This window comes from Dermacentor andersoni, chromosome 1 (genome assembly GCF_023375885.2).
Source record: "Dermacentor andersoni chromosome 1, qqDerAnde1_hic_scaffold, whole genome shotgun sequence".
NCBI classification, from domain to species: Eukaryota; Metazoa; Arthropoda; class Arachnida; order Ixodida; family Ixodidae; genus Dermacentor; species Dermacentor andersoni.
In genome coordinates, this window is record NC_092814.1 from 309,271,728 (window position 1) to 309,285,675 (window position 13,948).

Here is a 13,948-nt window from a genome sequence, read left to right on the forward strand (position 1 = left end):
AATGGAAAACATTGCCTCTGTCTTATGGGTCGTCACACACAGTACTGATTCCTAAAACTGATGATGCAGTGAAATTAAGATCTGTTACGGCGTATCGTCCCATAGCACTCACCAATATCGAGTATAAAATCTTTATGAAGATATTGGCGCGAAGATTGCAGTCAGTGATACAGGACATCGTCGGGCCTCACCAGACATGTGGGATTAAAGGCCGGACTATTGTTGCTAATATTCACAAAGCGCGCAGTGTACTTGAGTGCTGTGATGATTGTAATAGTCGGATTGCCATCTTACAGATTGACCTCGAGAAGGCTTTTGATTGCGTCGCTCATGAAATCTTGTTTGCCGTTTTAGACTATGCCAATGTCGGATCTGTAATATGCGAGGGGGTCGCCCTGGCGTACCATAACTGCACGACCAGATTGATCGTGAATAAGAGTTTGGGGGCTCCCATTAGGCTGCAGCGTTCTGTGCGTCAGGGCTGCCCCCTCAGCCCTCTGTTATTTTGTATCTACATTGAAACCCTGTGTATGAGATTGATTGAAAACAATAGAATTACGGGATTTAAGCTTCAAGCAGTTGAAGTGAAGCTGCTGGCTTATGCAGATGATGTCGCTGTTTTTGCGGAGGATCAGGGGAGCATAATTGAGGCTGTCAAATGTGTCCGTAAATTTAGCCATGTCACTGGTAGTGGAGTTAACTGGTCGAAGTGCCTCGGGCTCTGGCATGGATCGTGGCCAACGAAGCCAGATCATTTTGCCAACGTGCATTGGGTGACGACCCCAGGCAAGTACTTGGGCGTCCCGCTAGATGTCTATCGCGATAGCGAGCAGTACTGGAAACGGCAGGTCAAAGACACACGGGAGAGGGCTGAGAAGTGGAAAGGCACTAGTCTCTCTATTTTTGCCAGAGCCACCGTTTGTAACCTTTTCTTTATCAGCAAGCTTTGGTACGTAATGCAAGTATTGCACTGTTCACGGTCAAATGTTCAGAAGCTACACAGGATTTTCGCCGTCTTTGTCTGGGCGTCGGAATGGGAGCGCTGCAGCCGGACCAACTTGTTCCGGCGGGTAAAAGACGGGGGGCTGGGATTGGGCCATCTCTTTGTACGGCAGTTGGTAAACCGGTTCTTGTTCTTTAGGGACGCAACCGACCCTTTCTTGCGCACGGTATGTCAAATGAGGCTGAGTAGACGGCTGCCAGAGTATGTGGTTTCAACCGAAGAGTTTTCGGGAGGCATTCGAGGGTTTTACAAAGAAGTTGTATCGAGTGTCCGATTTCTTTCAGTGCGCTTCTCGAATGATTACCTGTCCGGTGTGAACAAAAAGAAACCGTATTGTGCTTTGTGCGACGTTCTTTTGCCAGTGCCATTGTACAGGTCCTTGTACGGTGGAGGCCCAAGCAGCGATGTTTTAAAGAGAGTAAAGGAAATGCAGGTCCCGCCAGGAACCAAAACCTTCTTTTTCAAATTACACACGGGAACGTTACCAGTTAAGAAGTTTTTGGAGAGAAAAGGGGTATATTTACAGTGGGGAACGCACTGTTTAATTTGCAAGCAGCCAGAGACAATAGATCATGTTTTCTTAAACTGTCGGGAAGGCGTGTTCTTCTGGGATGTTTTGCAGAGGACACTAAAGAAAGAATTTCCATTGGACCCATATGGCATCCGCTACTTAAGCATAGATAATGAGGATGGGGTGCCTTTTGATTTAATTATGCTCTTGGGCCTCCATTGTATTTGGCGCGCGAGAATGGCAGGATACCATGTCGATAAAGATGCGCAGCCTGCACGTATGTATTTCAGGGAAAACATGCACTGGTTTGTCGCTATCCATAAAGCGGCAGCTGAACCACCGGAGTGGCTCCCAAGAGTAGAACCGTTGGTAGCATTGCGCGAATTTTGATTAGACTGAGCCAGCACAATGCTTTGTAATATGTCCACATAGAGAAAATGTATATTCTACTTTTGTATTCGTTTTGGTGAGCGTTGCCTCTTGTGAAACTATGTACCAAAGCCAGGCAATAAAGCAAAAAAAAAAAAAAAAACACGGAGGCGGGCGTGCTGCGCTTTCCACCCCATGCATGCACTAGAGAAAATATATCAGTATGAATAAATAAAAAGAAGTGAAGCTGCGCCACCGGGAGGAATCGAACCTCCAACCTTTCGGTTAACAGCCGAACGCGCTAACCGATTGCGCCACGGAGGCGGCCGTGGTGCACCTTCCGCCCCATGCACGCACTAGAAACAATATATCAGTATGAATAAATAAAAAGAACTGAAAAAGAGCCACCGGGAGGAATCGAACCTCCTACCTTTCGGTTAACAGCCGAACGCGCTAACCGATTGCGCCACGGAGGCGGCCGTGGTGCACCTTCCGCCCCATGCACGCACTAGAAACAATATATCAGTATGAATAAATAAAAAGAACTGAAAAAGCGCCGCCGGGAGGAATCGAACCTCCAACCTTTCGGTTAACAGCCGAACGCGCTAACCGATTGCGCCACGGAGGCGGCCGTGGTGCACCTTCCGCCCCATGCACGCACTAGAAACAATATATCAGTATGAATAAATAAAAAGAACTGAAACAGCGCCACCGGGAGGAATCGAACCTCCAACCTTTCGGTTAACAGCCGAACGCGCTAACCGATTGCGCCACGGAGGCTTTTTTTTTTTTTTTTTTTTTTTATTGCTTGTTAGCGATACAATACGGAAAAAAAACATGGAATGACTACATTCACAATTTTGAAATCAAAGCAAAACCACATTCACAATAAAATGAGGCGATAAAAACACCGGCTGTATTACACATTATACAGCTTGGTTAAAGGTATTTTGTTGTCGTGAGGTGGTCAAAGATCCATAGCCATTCTGGGGGCTCGCATAAAGACCTATATGCGTCACGTACATATACAATATTTTCAACAAAATACTCTTTTGCTGGTCGTGCAACTTGGTCTGCATTTCTGACCGCCATTCGCGTCCTCCAGAGACTGTGCATGCACAACAACATTATTAGGTCGTACGGCACCATCTCTGTTTGCTCAACAGGCAGAAACCTTATCCCGAAAGGCGTTAATGGCAAATCTTTTTTGAGAGTTCTCTGTAGGATGTCCCATAAGAATATGGAATCCCAGCAATTCAAGAAAATATGCTCTATTGTCTCTGGCTTTTTACAAATGATGCAGTTGACGCTCCCAGGCACAAAGATACCTTTTTCCTGGAGCCAAGGTTTGACAGGTAGTGTGCCGCAGTGTAACATAAAGAAGAAAGTTTTTGTAGAAGCCTTCACAGGAAAACCTTTTACACGTTTCAGCACATTCCGCTCTTGTCCTAAATGGTATGCTGAACGATAAATCGGTGTAGGGCACATGACATAAATAAGGTCCTTGTAAAGCTTCTTTTTGGAAACATCTGACAGATAATCTACTGAAAAATGCGCTCTCAGAAAACGGACACTATCCACAACTTCACGCATAAATCCTTTCACAGCTACATTACGAAGCGTGTGTGACGTAACAATAAAATCAGGCAATGCATCACACAATCGCAGTTGAATAACAGTGCGTAAGAACGCGTCACTTTGGTCGCGAAAAAACACAAATCTCGACACGACCTGTTTCAAGAACAAATGAGATAAACCTACACCTCCATTCCCCACCGCATGAAATAAGTTTACACGACTCATCCTTTCCCAACCAGATGCCCACAAAAAAACAGCAAATATTCTGTGCAATTTCTGCACACAAATTCTTGACATACACAGCACTTGTAACATATAAAACACTTTCGCTACCAAAAACAAGTTACACACCGTCGCACGGGTGAAAATAGACATACTTCGTCCGCCCCACTTTGATGTTTGCGCTTTCATTTTTTCAGTTGGCTCTGCCCACTGGCTCGTTGCATCTTTATAATATTGAAGCGGAACACCAAGGTAGCTGGATGGCACAGTTGTGAACTTTATGCTTTCATAGCATTCTGGCTTATCTTCCCATTCTCCGTGCCAGAAACCTAAACACTTCTGCCAGTTTATGGCACTGCCAGTAAAGCTACAAAATTCTTTGGCATCTTTTACTGCTTCTTTAATGCTTGTTTTGTCTACACAAAAAATTGCAATGTCATCTGCGTAAGACAAGATTTTAATTTCATGCGTCAAGAAACGGAAACCTCGTATATTCTGGTTGTTCTGCACTTTAAGACAAAAAGGTTCCAAGAACATTGCAAATAATAATGCTGAAATCGGATCTCCCTGTTTTACACCAGTTACAACTGATATTCGATCACTTAATGTCTTATTAATTATTAGATTGGTAGTACAATCAGTGTAAGCCATTTTTACCCCATCTAGGACCACCTTGCCAACGTTAGTATATTCCAGTAATCTAAAGATCGCCTCGTGCGCTACCCTATCAAAGGCTTTCTCAAGGTCCAGCTGTACCATCGCCACGTTCCCGCGTACCATATCACAGCACTCCAGTACACTTCGAGCTGTATGAACATTCGTGAAAATTGTCCTCCCCTTTATGCCACATGTTTGGTGTTTACCAACTACCAATGTTATTACACTTTGCAGTCTTTTAGCTAACACTTTCATGAATATCCTGTAATCAACATTTGCAAGGCTTATCGGTCGATATGCTTCCACTGAAAGTAATTTCGAGGGGTCATCTGTTTTAGGTATTAGTACAATATGGCTTGTTTTAAAAGATGGAGGCATTCCACGGCTGTCATACGCTTCATTAATAACATGGTAGAGTATTTCAGCCAATTCCTGTTTAAAAGCTTTGTAGAATGACGCGCCAAGGCCATCAGGCCCAGGCGACTTTCCTACACTTAACTCTTTTATTGCTGTTTCGATTTCATTAACACTAATGGGAGCTTCCAGGGTATTTTTCGCATCGTCGTCCAACCTCGGCATTAGTGGCATAAATTCTGTAAAGAAGCCTTCGTGTACAGGTGTCTTACACCCCAGCAAACCCGTGTATCTTTCAACAAATGCTGTCTGGATCACATTTTGATCAGTCGTGACTTCATCACGATAGCAAATTCTTTTGATTTCGTTCTTTGCGCCGTAGCATCTTTCGTCTCCCAGTGCACGCTTGGTTGGGGTTTCCCCCAGCCAGAGCCGTTCAGCCCGCGCTCTTATCACGGCCCCTCTATATTTTTCAGCTTCCATGGCTTCCATCTTTCTTTTAACTTCTTTAATCTCTTTTGAAAACAGCCCAGGTATTGTGGTTTCAGCATTTAAAAGATAGTGCAGAGTATTTCGCAGTTCTTTTTCTTCCTGTTTAGATTTGTGCCGCAGTGCGCATGCTCTATCAATTGCAGTAATTTTAACATCAATTTTAAGTTGTTCCCACAACGCACCAATCCTGTCAGACTTATCAGAGTTAACAGCTTCAATTCTTTCTGTCACTGCCCGCATAAAAGTTTCATCATGTAGCAGCTTTTCGTTAAGCTTCCAAAGATTCCAATTAAACTGTGAAGTTTTTCGTTTCGTGCCTATTTCAAACATGACCAGGCTGTGGTCGCTGAAGCTTACATGCTTTACCATGTATTTGAAGCATAATGGCATAAGGCTTGCTGAAATGTATGCGCGATCTAACCTGGCATGACTCGCACCTTGGAAATGCGTATACTGCACACAATTACCACGCAGTACATCCCCAACATCAAACATATATTTTTCTTGTGTAACTGTGTTCAATAGATCAGCGCTCAAATCTCTAATATGTACATTTTTGACTGTGTCCTCAGGCAAGCATACACAGTTAAAATCACCAAGAAGCACAACTTTCCTTTCACAAGACAAAAACGGTTCAACATACTCGAAGAAAACCTTGCGCTCCCTCTCTCTATTCGGGGCGTAGATGCACAAAAGACGCCACTCAGCTTCATTAAAAGAAAAATCACACAGGACTAGCCGACCATTTTCACTGGTGAGGACTGCTTCCTCTAATATTCCGATACTATTGCGCAAAAAAAGGGCACATCCTCCGGACTTGCCAGCAGCATGACACACACAAACGTTATATCTTGCTTTAAAGGTCTCGACCATCCGGTCTGTTGCTTCCTGACTCTCGATTTTTGTCTCCTGAATAGCCAAAATATCTATGTCATTATCGAGCATTAGGCGACTAACTTGCACTTGCCGTCGTCTTGCTGTCAATCCCCGTACATTCAACGTTGCAATACGAAGTGCAGAAAGATTTGGGTCCATTGTCTTATTTTTTTTTTTCCACAATACCTAATACGCTACGCAAAAACAGGCGAGGGAGACTTACATCACCGGTCAGTGTGCACAGCAGGCGGATTCGTCCACACGGGTAATTAGCCCGGCTTCTACCTTGAAGACACTAAACTCAACCAAAGTCTCAACATGATTGTCCTCGTACATACACTTGAACAAGAAGGCAAAAAAGTACCCCCGCTAACGCGGAGGCACTCGCGGCCCTTGCAACCGGTCTGGTGGGACCGTCGGCTTGGGCTTGAAGCTGCTCCTACGAGTGGTCGTTGACTTCAGCGGTGGTGGTCCCACAGCGCTCGTTGGGTCGGAGCAATCCTCGTCGCTAGCCACCTTCTCATGAGGTCTCTTAGTAATGGCTGTTGCCGGTTGACTTCCTTTTTCACTTTTCGGGAGAGCCTCGTTCTCCGAGTCATTCTGCGAAGCCGATGCGCCACCTCCGAGATTTGTTTCCATCTCGGGAGTACTTTCGGGTGTGGTTGGGTGGGCCGGTTGTCGGTTTTCGTCCTCCGTTCTTACTTCTTTGTCCTTTTCAGAAGACGCTAGAGGCGGGTTCTCTTGCCTGCTCGCCTGATGCCCACTTCCCACAGAAGCTTCTTCGGCGTCGGCCTGGTCCATAAGGTGCTCTTGCACAATGTCGCTTCCACCTGTTCCGGTTACGTTGGCATAGCTGCGTACACACTGGCTCTCCTCGTGGCCATAGCGACGGCAGGCACCGCAGCGCGGTACCCGGCACTCGCGCCGTATGTGACCGGTGCCGTGGCACCGGAGGCAGAGCGGCGCTCTACCAGATACGAATACAAGTGCGTTGTCTTCGCCTATGCGCAACTGGTGCGGCAGGTCTTCGACCGTCAGACCGGACTTCAGGCGCAAGGACACCAAACGTGTGTGCGAGCCCTTCTCGTAACAGCCTGAGACACGCCACTTCTCTTTGGAAATTTCAATAACTTTGCCAAAAGGTGCCAAAGCCATTCGAACTTCGTCGTCGGGCGTGGTGTGCAGGAGCCAGTGAAGCTTCATCCGCACATCCTGTTTGCACGGGTCAATAACAACGCACCGGTGCTCCTTGACGCTGAACGCCTCGAGGGAAAGTATCTTTTTCTTTGCGTCTTCATCCTTGAAGGTTATCGCCCACACATGATTCATTTGATAGGCCCCAAGGGCCAGCACTTCCGGCATAAGCTGTACTCTGACAAGCGCATCGCGAAAATGTTCTACGCGATACGGTCTTGCTTTTAAGTCTCCGTGCAAAAACACTGTCTTAGAAACCGTCATACCTGAAGGCAGATGAGGCAAAACAAGCTGGTATTCCTGTGTAGTCGACTCCGTAAACCTGATTCCACGGCCCTGCTGGGCCGCTTCAACCGCCCCAACGGAGCAAGACATTCTGCGACCGTACCGTACGGTAGCCGGAAGTAGAATCTCGGCCACCTCGCCGGGACGTCAGAGGCCCCTCGTAAGATCTCCCTTGCGCCACGGAGGCGGCCATGGTGCACCTTCCGCCCCATGCACGCACTAGAAACAAAATATCAATATGAATAAATAAAAGTAACTGAAGCTGCGGCACCGGGAGGAATCGAACCTCCAACCTTTCGGTTAACAGCCGAACGCGCTAACCGATTGCGCCACGGAGGCGGCCGTGGTGCACCTTCCGCCCCATGCACGCACTACAGAAAATATATCAGTATGAATAAGTAAAAAGAAGTGCAGCTGCGCCACCGGGAGGAATCGAACCTCCAACCTTTCGGTTAACAGCCGAACGCGCTAACCGATTGCGCCACGGAGGCGGCCGTGCTGCGCCTTCCGCCCCATGCACGCACCAGAGAAAATATATCAGTATGAATAAATAAAAAGAAGTGAAGCTGCGCCACCGAGAGGAATCGAACCTCCAACCTTTCGGTTAACAGCCCAACGCGCTAACCGATTGCTCCACGGAGGCGGCCGTGGTGCACCTTCCGCCCCATGCACGCACTACAGAAAATATATCAGTATGAATAAATTAAAAGAACTGAAGCTGCGCCACCGGGAGGAATCGAACCTCCAACCTTTCGGTTAACAGCCGAACGCGCTAACCGATTACGCCACGGAGGCTTTCTTTTTTCTTTATTCCCGGTAATCAGCAGTACATCGGAAGGACAACATAAGGAACATATATACACAGACAGATGAACTTCTCATCCGTTAACAAAAATTAATAAGTAAAAGCCGCCTGTTATATGTGAGCTGGCGTTGTTTAAAATTCTTTAAGATTAGCCAGGGGTTCTATCCTGGCCATCCAAGGCGGGGGGCACTCATGTGTAGCAAGCACATCAAGAAAACGTGTTATTTGTTCTCGAAAGAAAACACGGGCTGGTCTCGCATCGGGGTCGCAATAGAAGCCAGCCATGCGGGCTCGCCATATACAGTAGAGGCCAGTTAACATTATCTGATCGAAAGGTGTTCCGTCCCCGTCATCTATCGGTAGATACCTTATGCCATGTGGATCAAGAGGAAATTCTTTCTTTATTGTTCGCTGTAGAACATCCCAAAAGAAAACCCCCGCCCAACAGTGTAAAAAAACATGGTCTATTGTTTCTGGTTGTTTGCATATGAAGCAATCTGAGCCCCATGGCATGTAAAAGCCCCTTTCTTCTAAAAACGTTGCAACTGATAGTGTTCCTGTGTGTAGCTTGAAAAAGAAAGTTTTCATACCAGGCGGTACCTGCATTTTTTTAACACGTTTGAAAACATTCTGGCCTGGGCCTCGACTGTACACAGTTCGGTACCGAGGTGGGGGAAAAAGGCTGTCCAATAGATCATTGCGCAGCCTTTTTCTTGTGACCGTAAACAAATATTCTTTGGAAAACCGTACAGCAAGGAAACTAACACTCAGCACAATTTCCTTATAGAATCCGAACACTGCCACCGGTACACTTTCAGAGCTTATAATAAACTCGGGTAACAAATGCGCAAGTCTAACTTTGCAAACCGATTGAAGAAATGAATTATCATTGTTCCTGAAGAAAAAGAACCGTCCGACTAATTGCCTCACAAACAGGTGGGCCAGCCCTAGCCCTCCATCTTTCACCCGTCTGAAAAGATTATTGCGGCTGCATCTCTCCCATCCAGAACCCCACACAAACACGGCAAAAACTCTGTGCAATTTCTGTACATTGGCTCTGTTACAAAAAATGAATTGCATAACGTACCATAGTTTAGCTACGAAAAACAAGTTGCACACTGTAGCCCTGGCAAATACTGAAAGGTGTTTGGCTCTCCACGCCTCAGCCTTCTCTTTAACCCTTTTAAGCTCGCACTGCCAGTATTCGTCGCTCTGTTTATAAGCTTCAAGTGGTACACCCAGGTATTTTACTGGCGTTGCCGACCACGTGACATTCGCAAAGATAGCGGGGGTCTTAGGCCACTCCCCATGCCAAATACCGTGGCACTTGCTCCAGTTTACTCTACTTCCAGTGATTTCGCCAAATTTTTTAACAACATTTATCGTTTGCAAAACGCTCTCCTTGTCATTGCAACACACGGCTACGTCATCAGCATAGGCCAGAAGTTTAACTTCTGATGCTTGCATTGTAAACCCATGAATACATTTGTTCTCAATCACTGCCAAACACAGAGTCTCTAGATAAATACAGAACAGGAGTGGGCTGGCTGGGCAGCCCTGACGCACGGAACGTTGAATGCTGATGGGGGCCCCCAGTGACTTGTTAATTATAAGCTTAGTACTTCCGTTCCGGTACGCCATGGCCACCCCGTCAGTAATTATGGACCCGACATTTATATGTTTTAGAATGGCAATTAAAATAACATGAGCAACACAGTCAAAAGCTTTCTCCAAATCAAGTTGGAGAATAGCAACTCGCGACCTTAAGGCGTCACAACATTCCAGAATTGATGTAATTATGTGTATGTTTGTGCTAATAGTACGTCCCTTGATGCCGCATGTTTGGTGACTACCTACTATGGTTTCCATTACTGATTGTAACCTGCAAGCGATGATCTTCATGAATACTTTGTAATCATTGTTGGTAAGTGATATTGGTCTGTACGACGTTACATATTTTAGTTTCGTAGGCTCGTCGGTCTTAGGGATGAGCACGGTGTGTGCTTCCCCGAAATAATATGGCAATGCGTTTACTTCATACGCTTCGTTAAAGACGTCAGCGAGAAGAGGCGACAAGTCTGATTTAATCTGTTTATAAAAAGCGGCGCAAAGGCCATCCGGACCCGGCGATTTTCCAGTTTTTAAATCATCAATTGCCTTTTCCACTTCACGTGCTGATATCGGTGCCTCTAGTCTGTTCTTCGTGTCGTCGTTGAGTTGCGGCATGCGTCCCAAAAACGTCGCTCTAAAGGCATCTACGTCAACAGGACTCGATGCAAAAAGCTGTTGAAAGTGCTGGAAAAACACTTGCGCTATGTCCTCACAGTCGGTTATTTCGTGATCATCTACTTCAAGTACATCTACGTGGTTACGCCGTGCGTGCCTCTTTTCAAGACCGAGCGCACGTTTAGTTGGAGCCTCATCTGCTGTCAAAGCCTCTGCCCTTGCGCGTATAATCGCTCCCCGATATCGCTCTTCATCGCATATCTCCAATTTCGATTTGATGCTACGCAAATCGTCTTTGTATGCGCCCGGTTGGCTGCACTCTAAGGCCGTTAACTTTTCCAACACCACCCTTAGTTCTTTCTCTTTAACTCTTTCTTCGTACTTTATTTTGCAGGAGCGATCGATGGCGGCTAGTTTAATTCGTTGTTTAAAATTTTCCCACTTTTCGGTGACTCGCAACACGTTATTTCCCACTTCTTTCAAATATTCCTGTACTTTGCTTAGAAAAAGCTCGTCAGTTAACAATTTGGAATTCATTTTCCACAACTCTCACGTGAAAGTGTGGTATTTTGCTTTGCGTCCAACATACATCTTGACCAAACTGTGATCAGTGAATGAAAGAGGCGTGACACCGTAGCTGTTACACCGGGGTATTACGTCTAGTGACACGTACATTCTCTCTAGACGCGCGTGACTATTGCCCTGGAAGTGTGTGTAATGAACCTCGCGTGTTCCAACCAGACAGTCAGCCACGTCGTCTAGGTCGAAATCGGTTAATAATTCAGCGAGGACATGGCAGCTTTTGTCATTTGTTCTTCGGCCTGTTCTCTCCCGATCTCGGAGTACACAATTAAAATCTCCCAGAATTATCACTTTTTTGTTCATGCAAATGTGCGTCCTTAAGGATGAAAAAAAACAGAGTGCGCTCTTCACAAATATTAGGTGCATAAACACACACAACACGCCACGAATCATTACCAACATTAAAGTCAACGTACACTAACCTGCCTGAAGGGCATGAAAAATAATTTTCGATAGATAAGCCGGGAAGTTTCCTAATAAATAAAATAACACCCGCCGACGCACCTTTAGCATGGCTCACTACCGCGTAGTATAAAGACGTAAACCTTAGCACCATGCCCCGGGTCTCCTCCTCCCCTCCAACCTTTGTCTCTTGCACGGCCAGAACGTCGAGGTCTTGGTCCACCATCATCCGGTACACTTGGCTTTGTTTACGCTTGGCGGCCAGACCTCTTACGTTTAGCGTTCCTAAGCTAAGCGTTGGGTTGGTTGCCATTGCTAATACGAGAAAGTTAGAGAGGCCCGGAGCACTGTGCTCACCACAACGTCTAGCCAGCGGCTAGACGCCTCCGGGACCGTCCGGTGGTCTGGTGTGGTCCGCGGACGGCTGTGGCTTGTCGCCGGCTTTCCTATCCCGATGAATGTTTGGTGAGGGCTTGAAGATGCTCCTTCTCGTCAAAGTTGTCTTTGCAGGTGGCCCGTCGGCATGGTTCTTTGCAGCTGTTTTCCCATCGGTAGCGTCTAGCGGCCTCTTAAAGGTTGCGTTGCCGCTCGTATCCATAGGGTCGCTGGTTGGGGGCGGATCCCCACCTTCTGTCTCGCATGCGGCTTCATCAACTACAAGGCAGTTTTCCTTGCTTTTCGCCCGCTCTTCTGCAGGACCCGTTGTCGTCCCATCTTTCTTTTCGAGGGTAACAAATACATCTGTATCTTTCGCTGCCTTCGATGTCGCCTCTGCATTGCTGGCGCTCTCCTTGTCACCAGCCCCCTTGGCAGCGTCCTCGGCTTCAGCAGCATCCATCCTCATCTGCGCGACGACCTCGTTCGCTGGTGGCCCCACAGCTGCAGCGTACGTGCGCACACGCTGATCTTCAGAGTGTCCAAAGCTGCGACACCGAGCGCAACGCGGTACCATTGCACTCGCGACGGACGTGTCCGACACCCTTGCATCGTAGGCACTGCATCGGCCGTCCAGGCGCTACGACAAGGGCCAGTTCACCGGCAACTCGGATTTGGTGCGGGAGGTCATTGACTTTCATCCCGCTCTTCAACTTCAACAGAACGGTCCGCGACGTTGAGTCCTTGTCGCCTACGCCTCTGACACGCCATCGTTCTCTCGTCACTTCCACGACCTTGCCAAAGGCCGCTAGCGCTGCCTTTATATCTTCGTCCGCCACCCAATAAAGCAGCCAATGAAGGCGGAGGCGTACCTGTTGGTCTTGAGGGTCGACGATAACGCAACGACGCCCCTTCACGTTGAGCTCTTTCAACGCCAGCATCCTTTTCGTTGCCTCGTCACTCGAGAAGGTGACTGCCCATACGTGATTGATCTGGTAGGCTCCAAGGGCCATGACCTCCTGCAGCAGTCCAGTCGGGATGAGGGCATCTCGGAAGTCTTCGACCCTATAGGGCCTCGCTCGCACGTCGCCATGCAAAAACACGGTGTTTTTCACGACAGGTCCCTTGGGCAGTGGTGGCAAAATAAACTGGTAGCTCGCTTCCTCGTCATCGTCCATAAGCCTGTTACCGCGGCCGGTGGCCGCAAAAGCCGCTCCTTCGGAGCCCATGATCCACACGTCCGTACAGCTCGGCTGCCGGAAGTAGAATCTGATTACGCCACGGAGGCCGCCGTGCTGCGCCTTCCGCCCCACGCACGCACTAGAAACAATATATCAGTATGAATAAATAAAAAGAACTGAAGCTGCGCCACCGGGAGGAATCGAACCTCCAACCTTTCGATTAACAGCTGAACGCGCTAACCGATTGCGCCACGGAGGCTTTTTTTTTTTTATTGCCAGTCCTCGACATATCTCAACACAAATTCCTAAATGATATAAACAAAGACCAAAGAAGCAAAAAGGGATGAATACACAAACGGAACAAAGAACAGTAATATTTACATTCGCTGCCGTCCGCTACTGTGGCACGACGTTGTCGGATTAAAATTCCTTTAGTGCTGTAAGGGGTTCAACCCTCGACAGCCACTCAGGAACAGGCTGTTGCAACTTGATCACTTCCACATACCGTTGCATGGATTCACAAAAGTACAGACGCGCCGGTCGGGCATCCGGGTCACAATGGTAACCCGCCATTCTTGCGCGCCATAAACAGTGGAGGCCCGTAAGCATGATCAGGTCGTACGGGAAACCTTCGTCGTCATATACTGGCAGAAACCTGATTCCGCGGGGATCTATAGGTAGCTCCTTTTTTAGAGTCCTTTGTAACACGTCCCAGAAAAAGACCCCTTCCCAACAGTGGATGAAGACGTGATCTATGCTTTCTGTTTTTTTACATATAAGGCAGGGGGTTCCCCATGGCATGTAGAACCCACGTTGTTCAAGGAAGATTTTAACGG

General features: G+C 47.3%; 1 protein-coding gene and 9 non-coding genes across 10 annotated transcripts; all 10 read right to left on the reverse strand.

The window, feature by feature from the left end:
- Positions 1-2,133: 2,133 nt before the first annotated feature.
- TRNAN-GUU (transfer RNA asparagine (anticodon GUU)) lies at positions 2,134-2,207 on the reverse strand. Its single transcript has one exon. It is a non-coding gene; the product is annotated as a tRNA-Asn (tRNA).
- Positions 2,208-2,285: 78 nt separating this feature from the next.
- Positions 2,286-2,359, reverse strand: TRNAN-GUU (transfer RNA asparagine (anticodon GUU)). The gene has a single exon. It is a non-coding gene; the product is annotated as a tRNA-Asn (tRNA).
- A 78-nt stretch (positions 2,360-2,437) lies between these two features.
- TRNAN-GUU (transfer RNA asparagine (anticodon GUU)) lies at positions 2,438-2,514 on the reverse strand. The gene has a single exon. It is a non-coding gene; the product is annotated as a tRNA-Asn (tRNA).
- A 75-nt stretch (positions 2,515-2,589) lies between these two features.
- Positions 2,590-2,663, reverse strand: TRNAN-GUU (transfer RNA asparagine (anticodon GUU)). Its single transcript has one exon. It is a non-coding gene; the product is annotated as a tRNA-Asn (tRNA).
- Positions 2,664-6,431: 3,768 nt separating this feature from the next.
- Positions 6,432-7,670, reverse strand: LOC140219033 (uncharacterized). The gene has a single exon (XM_072288888.1). It carries the CDS (start codon positions 7,629-7,631, stop codon positions 6,432-6,434), a length of 1,200 nt encoding a protein of 399 aa, XP_072144989.1. The 5' UTR covers positions 7,632-7,670.
- Positions 7,671-7,804: 134 nt separating this feature from the next.
- Positions 7,805-7,880, reverse strand: TRNAN-GUU (transfer RNA asparagine (anticodon GUU)). Its single transcript has one exon. It is a non-coding gene; the product is annotated as a tRNA-Asn (tRNA).
- Positions 7,881-7,958: 78 nt separating this feature from the next.
- Positions 7,959-8,032, reverse strand: TRNAN-GUU (transfer RNA asparagine (anticodon GUU)). The gene has a single exon. It is a non-coding gene; the product is annotated as a tRNA-Asn (tRNA).
- Positions 8,033-8,110: 78 nt separating this feature from the next.
- Positions 8,111-8,184, reverse strand: TRNAN-GUU (transfer RNA asparagine (anticodon GUU)). Its single transcript has one exon. It is a non-coding gene; the product is annotated as a tRNA-Asn (tRNA).
- Positions 8,185-8,262: 78 nt separating this feature from the next.
- TRNAN-GUU (transfer RNA lysine (anticodon CUU)) lies at positions 8,263-8,336 on the reverse strand. The gene has a single exon. It is a non-coding gene; the product is annotated as a tRNA-Asn (tRNA).
- A 4,961-nt stretch (positions 8,337-13,297) lies between these two features.
- Positions 13,298-13,371, reverse strand: TRNAN-GUU (transfer RNA asparagine (anticodon GUU)). Its single transcript has one exon. It is a non-coding gene; the product is annotated as a tRNA-Asn (tRNA).
- Positions 13,372-13,948: the final 577 nt, after the last annotated feature.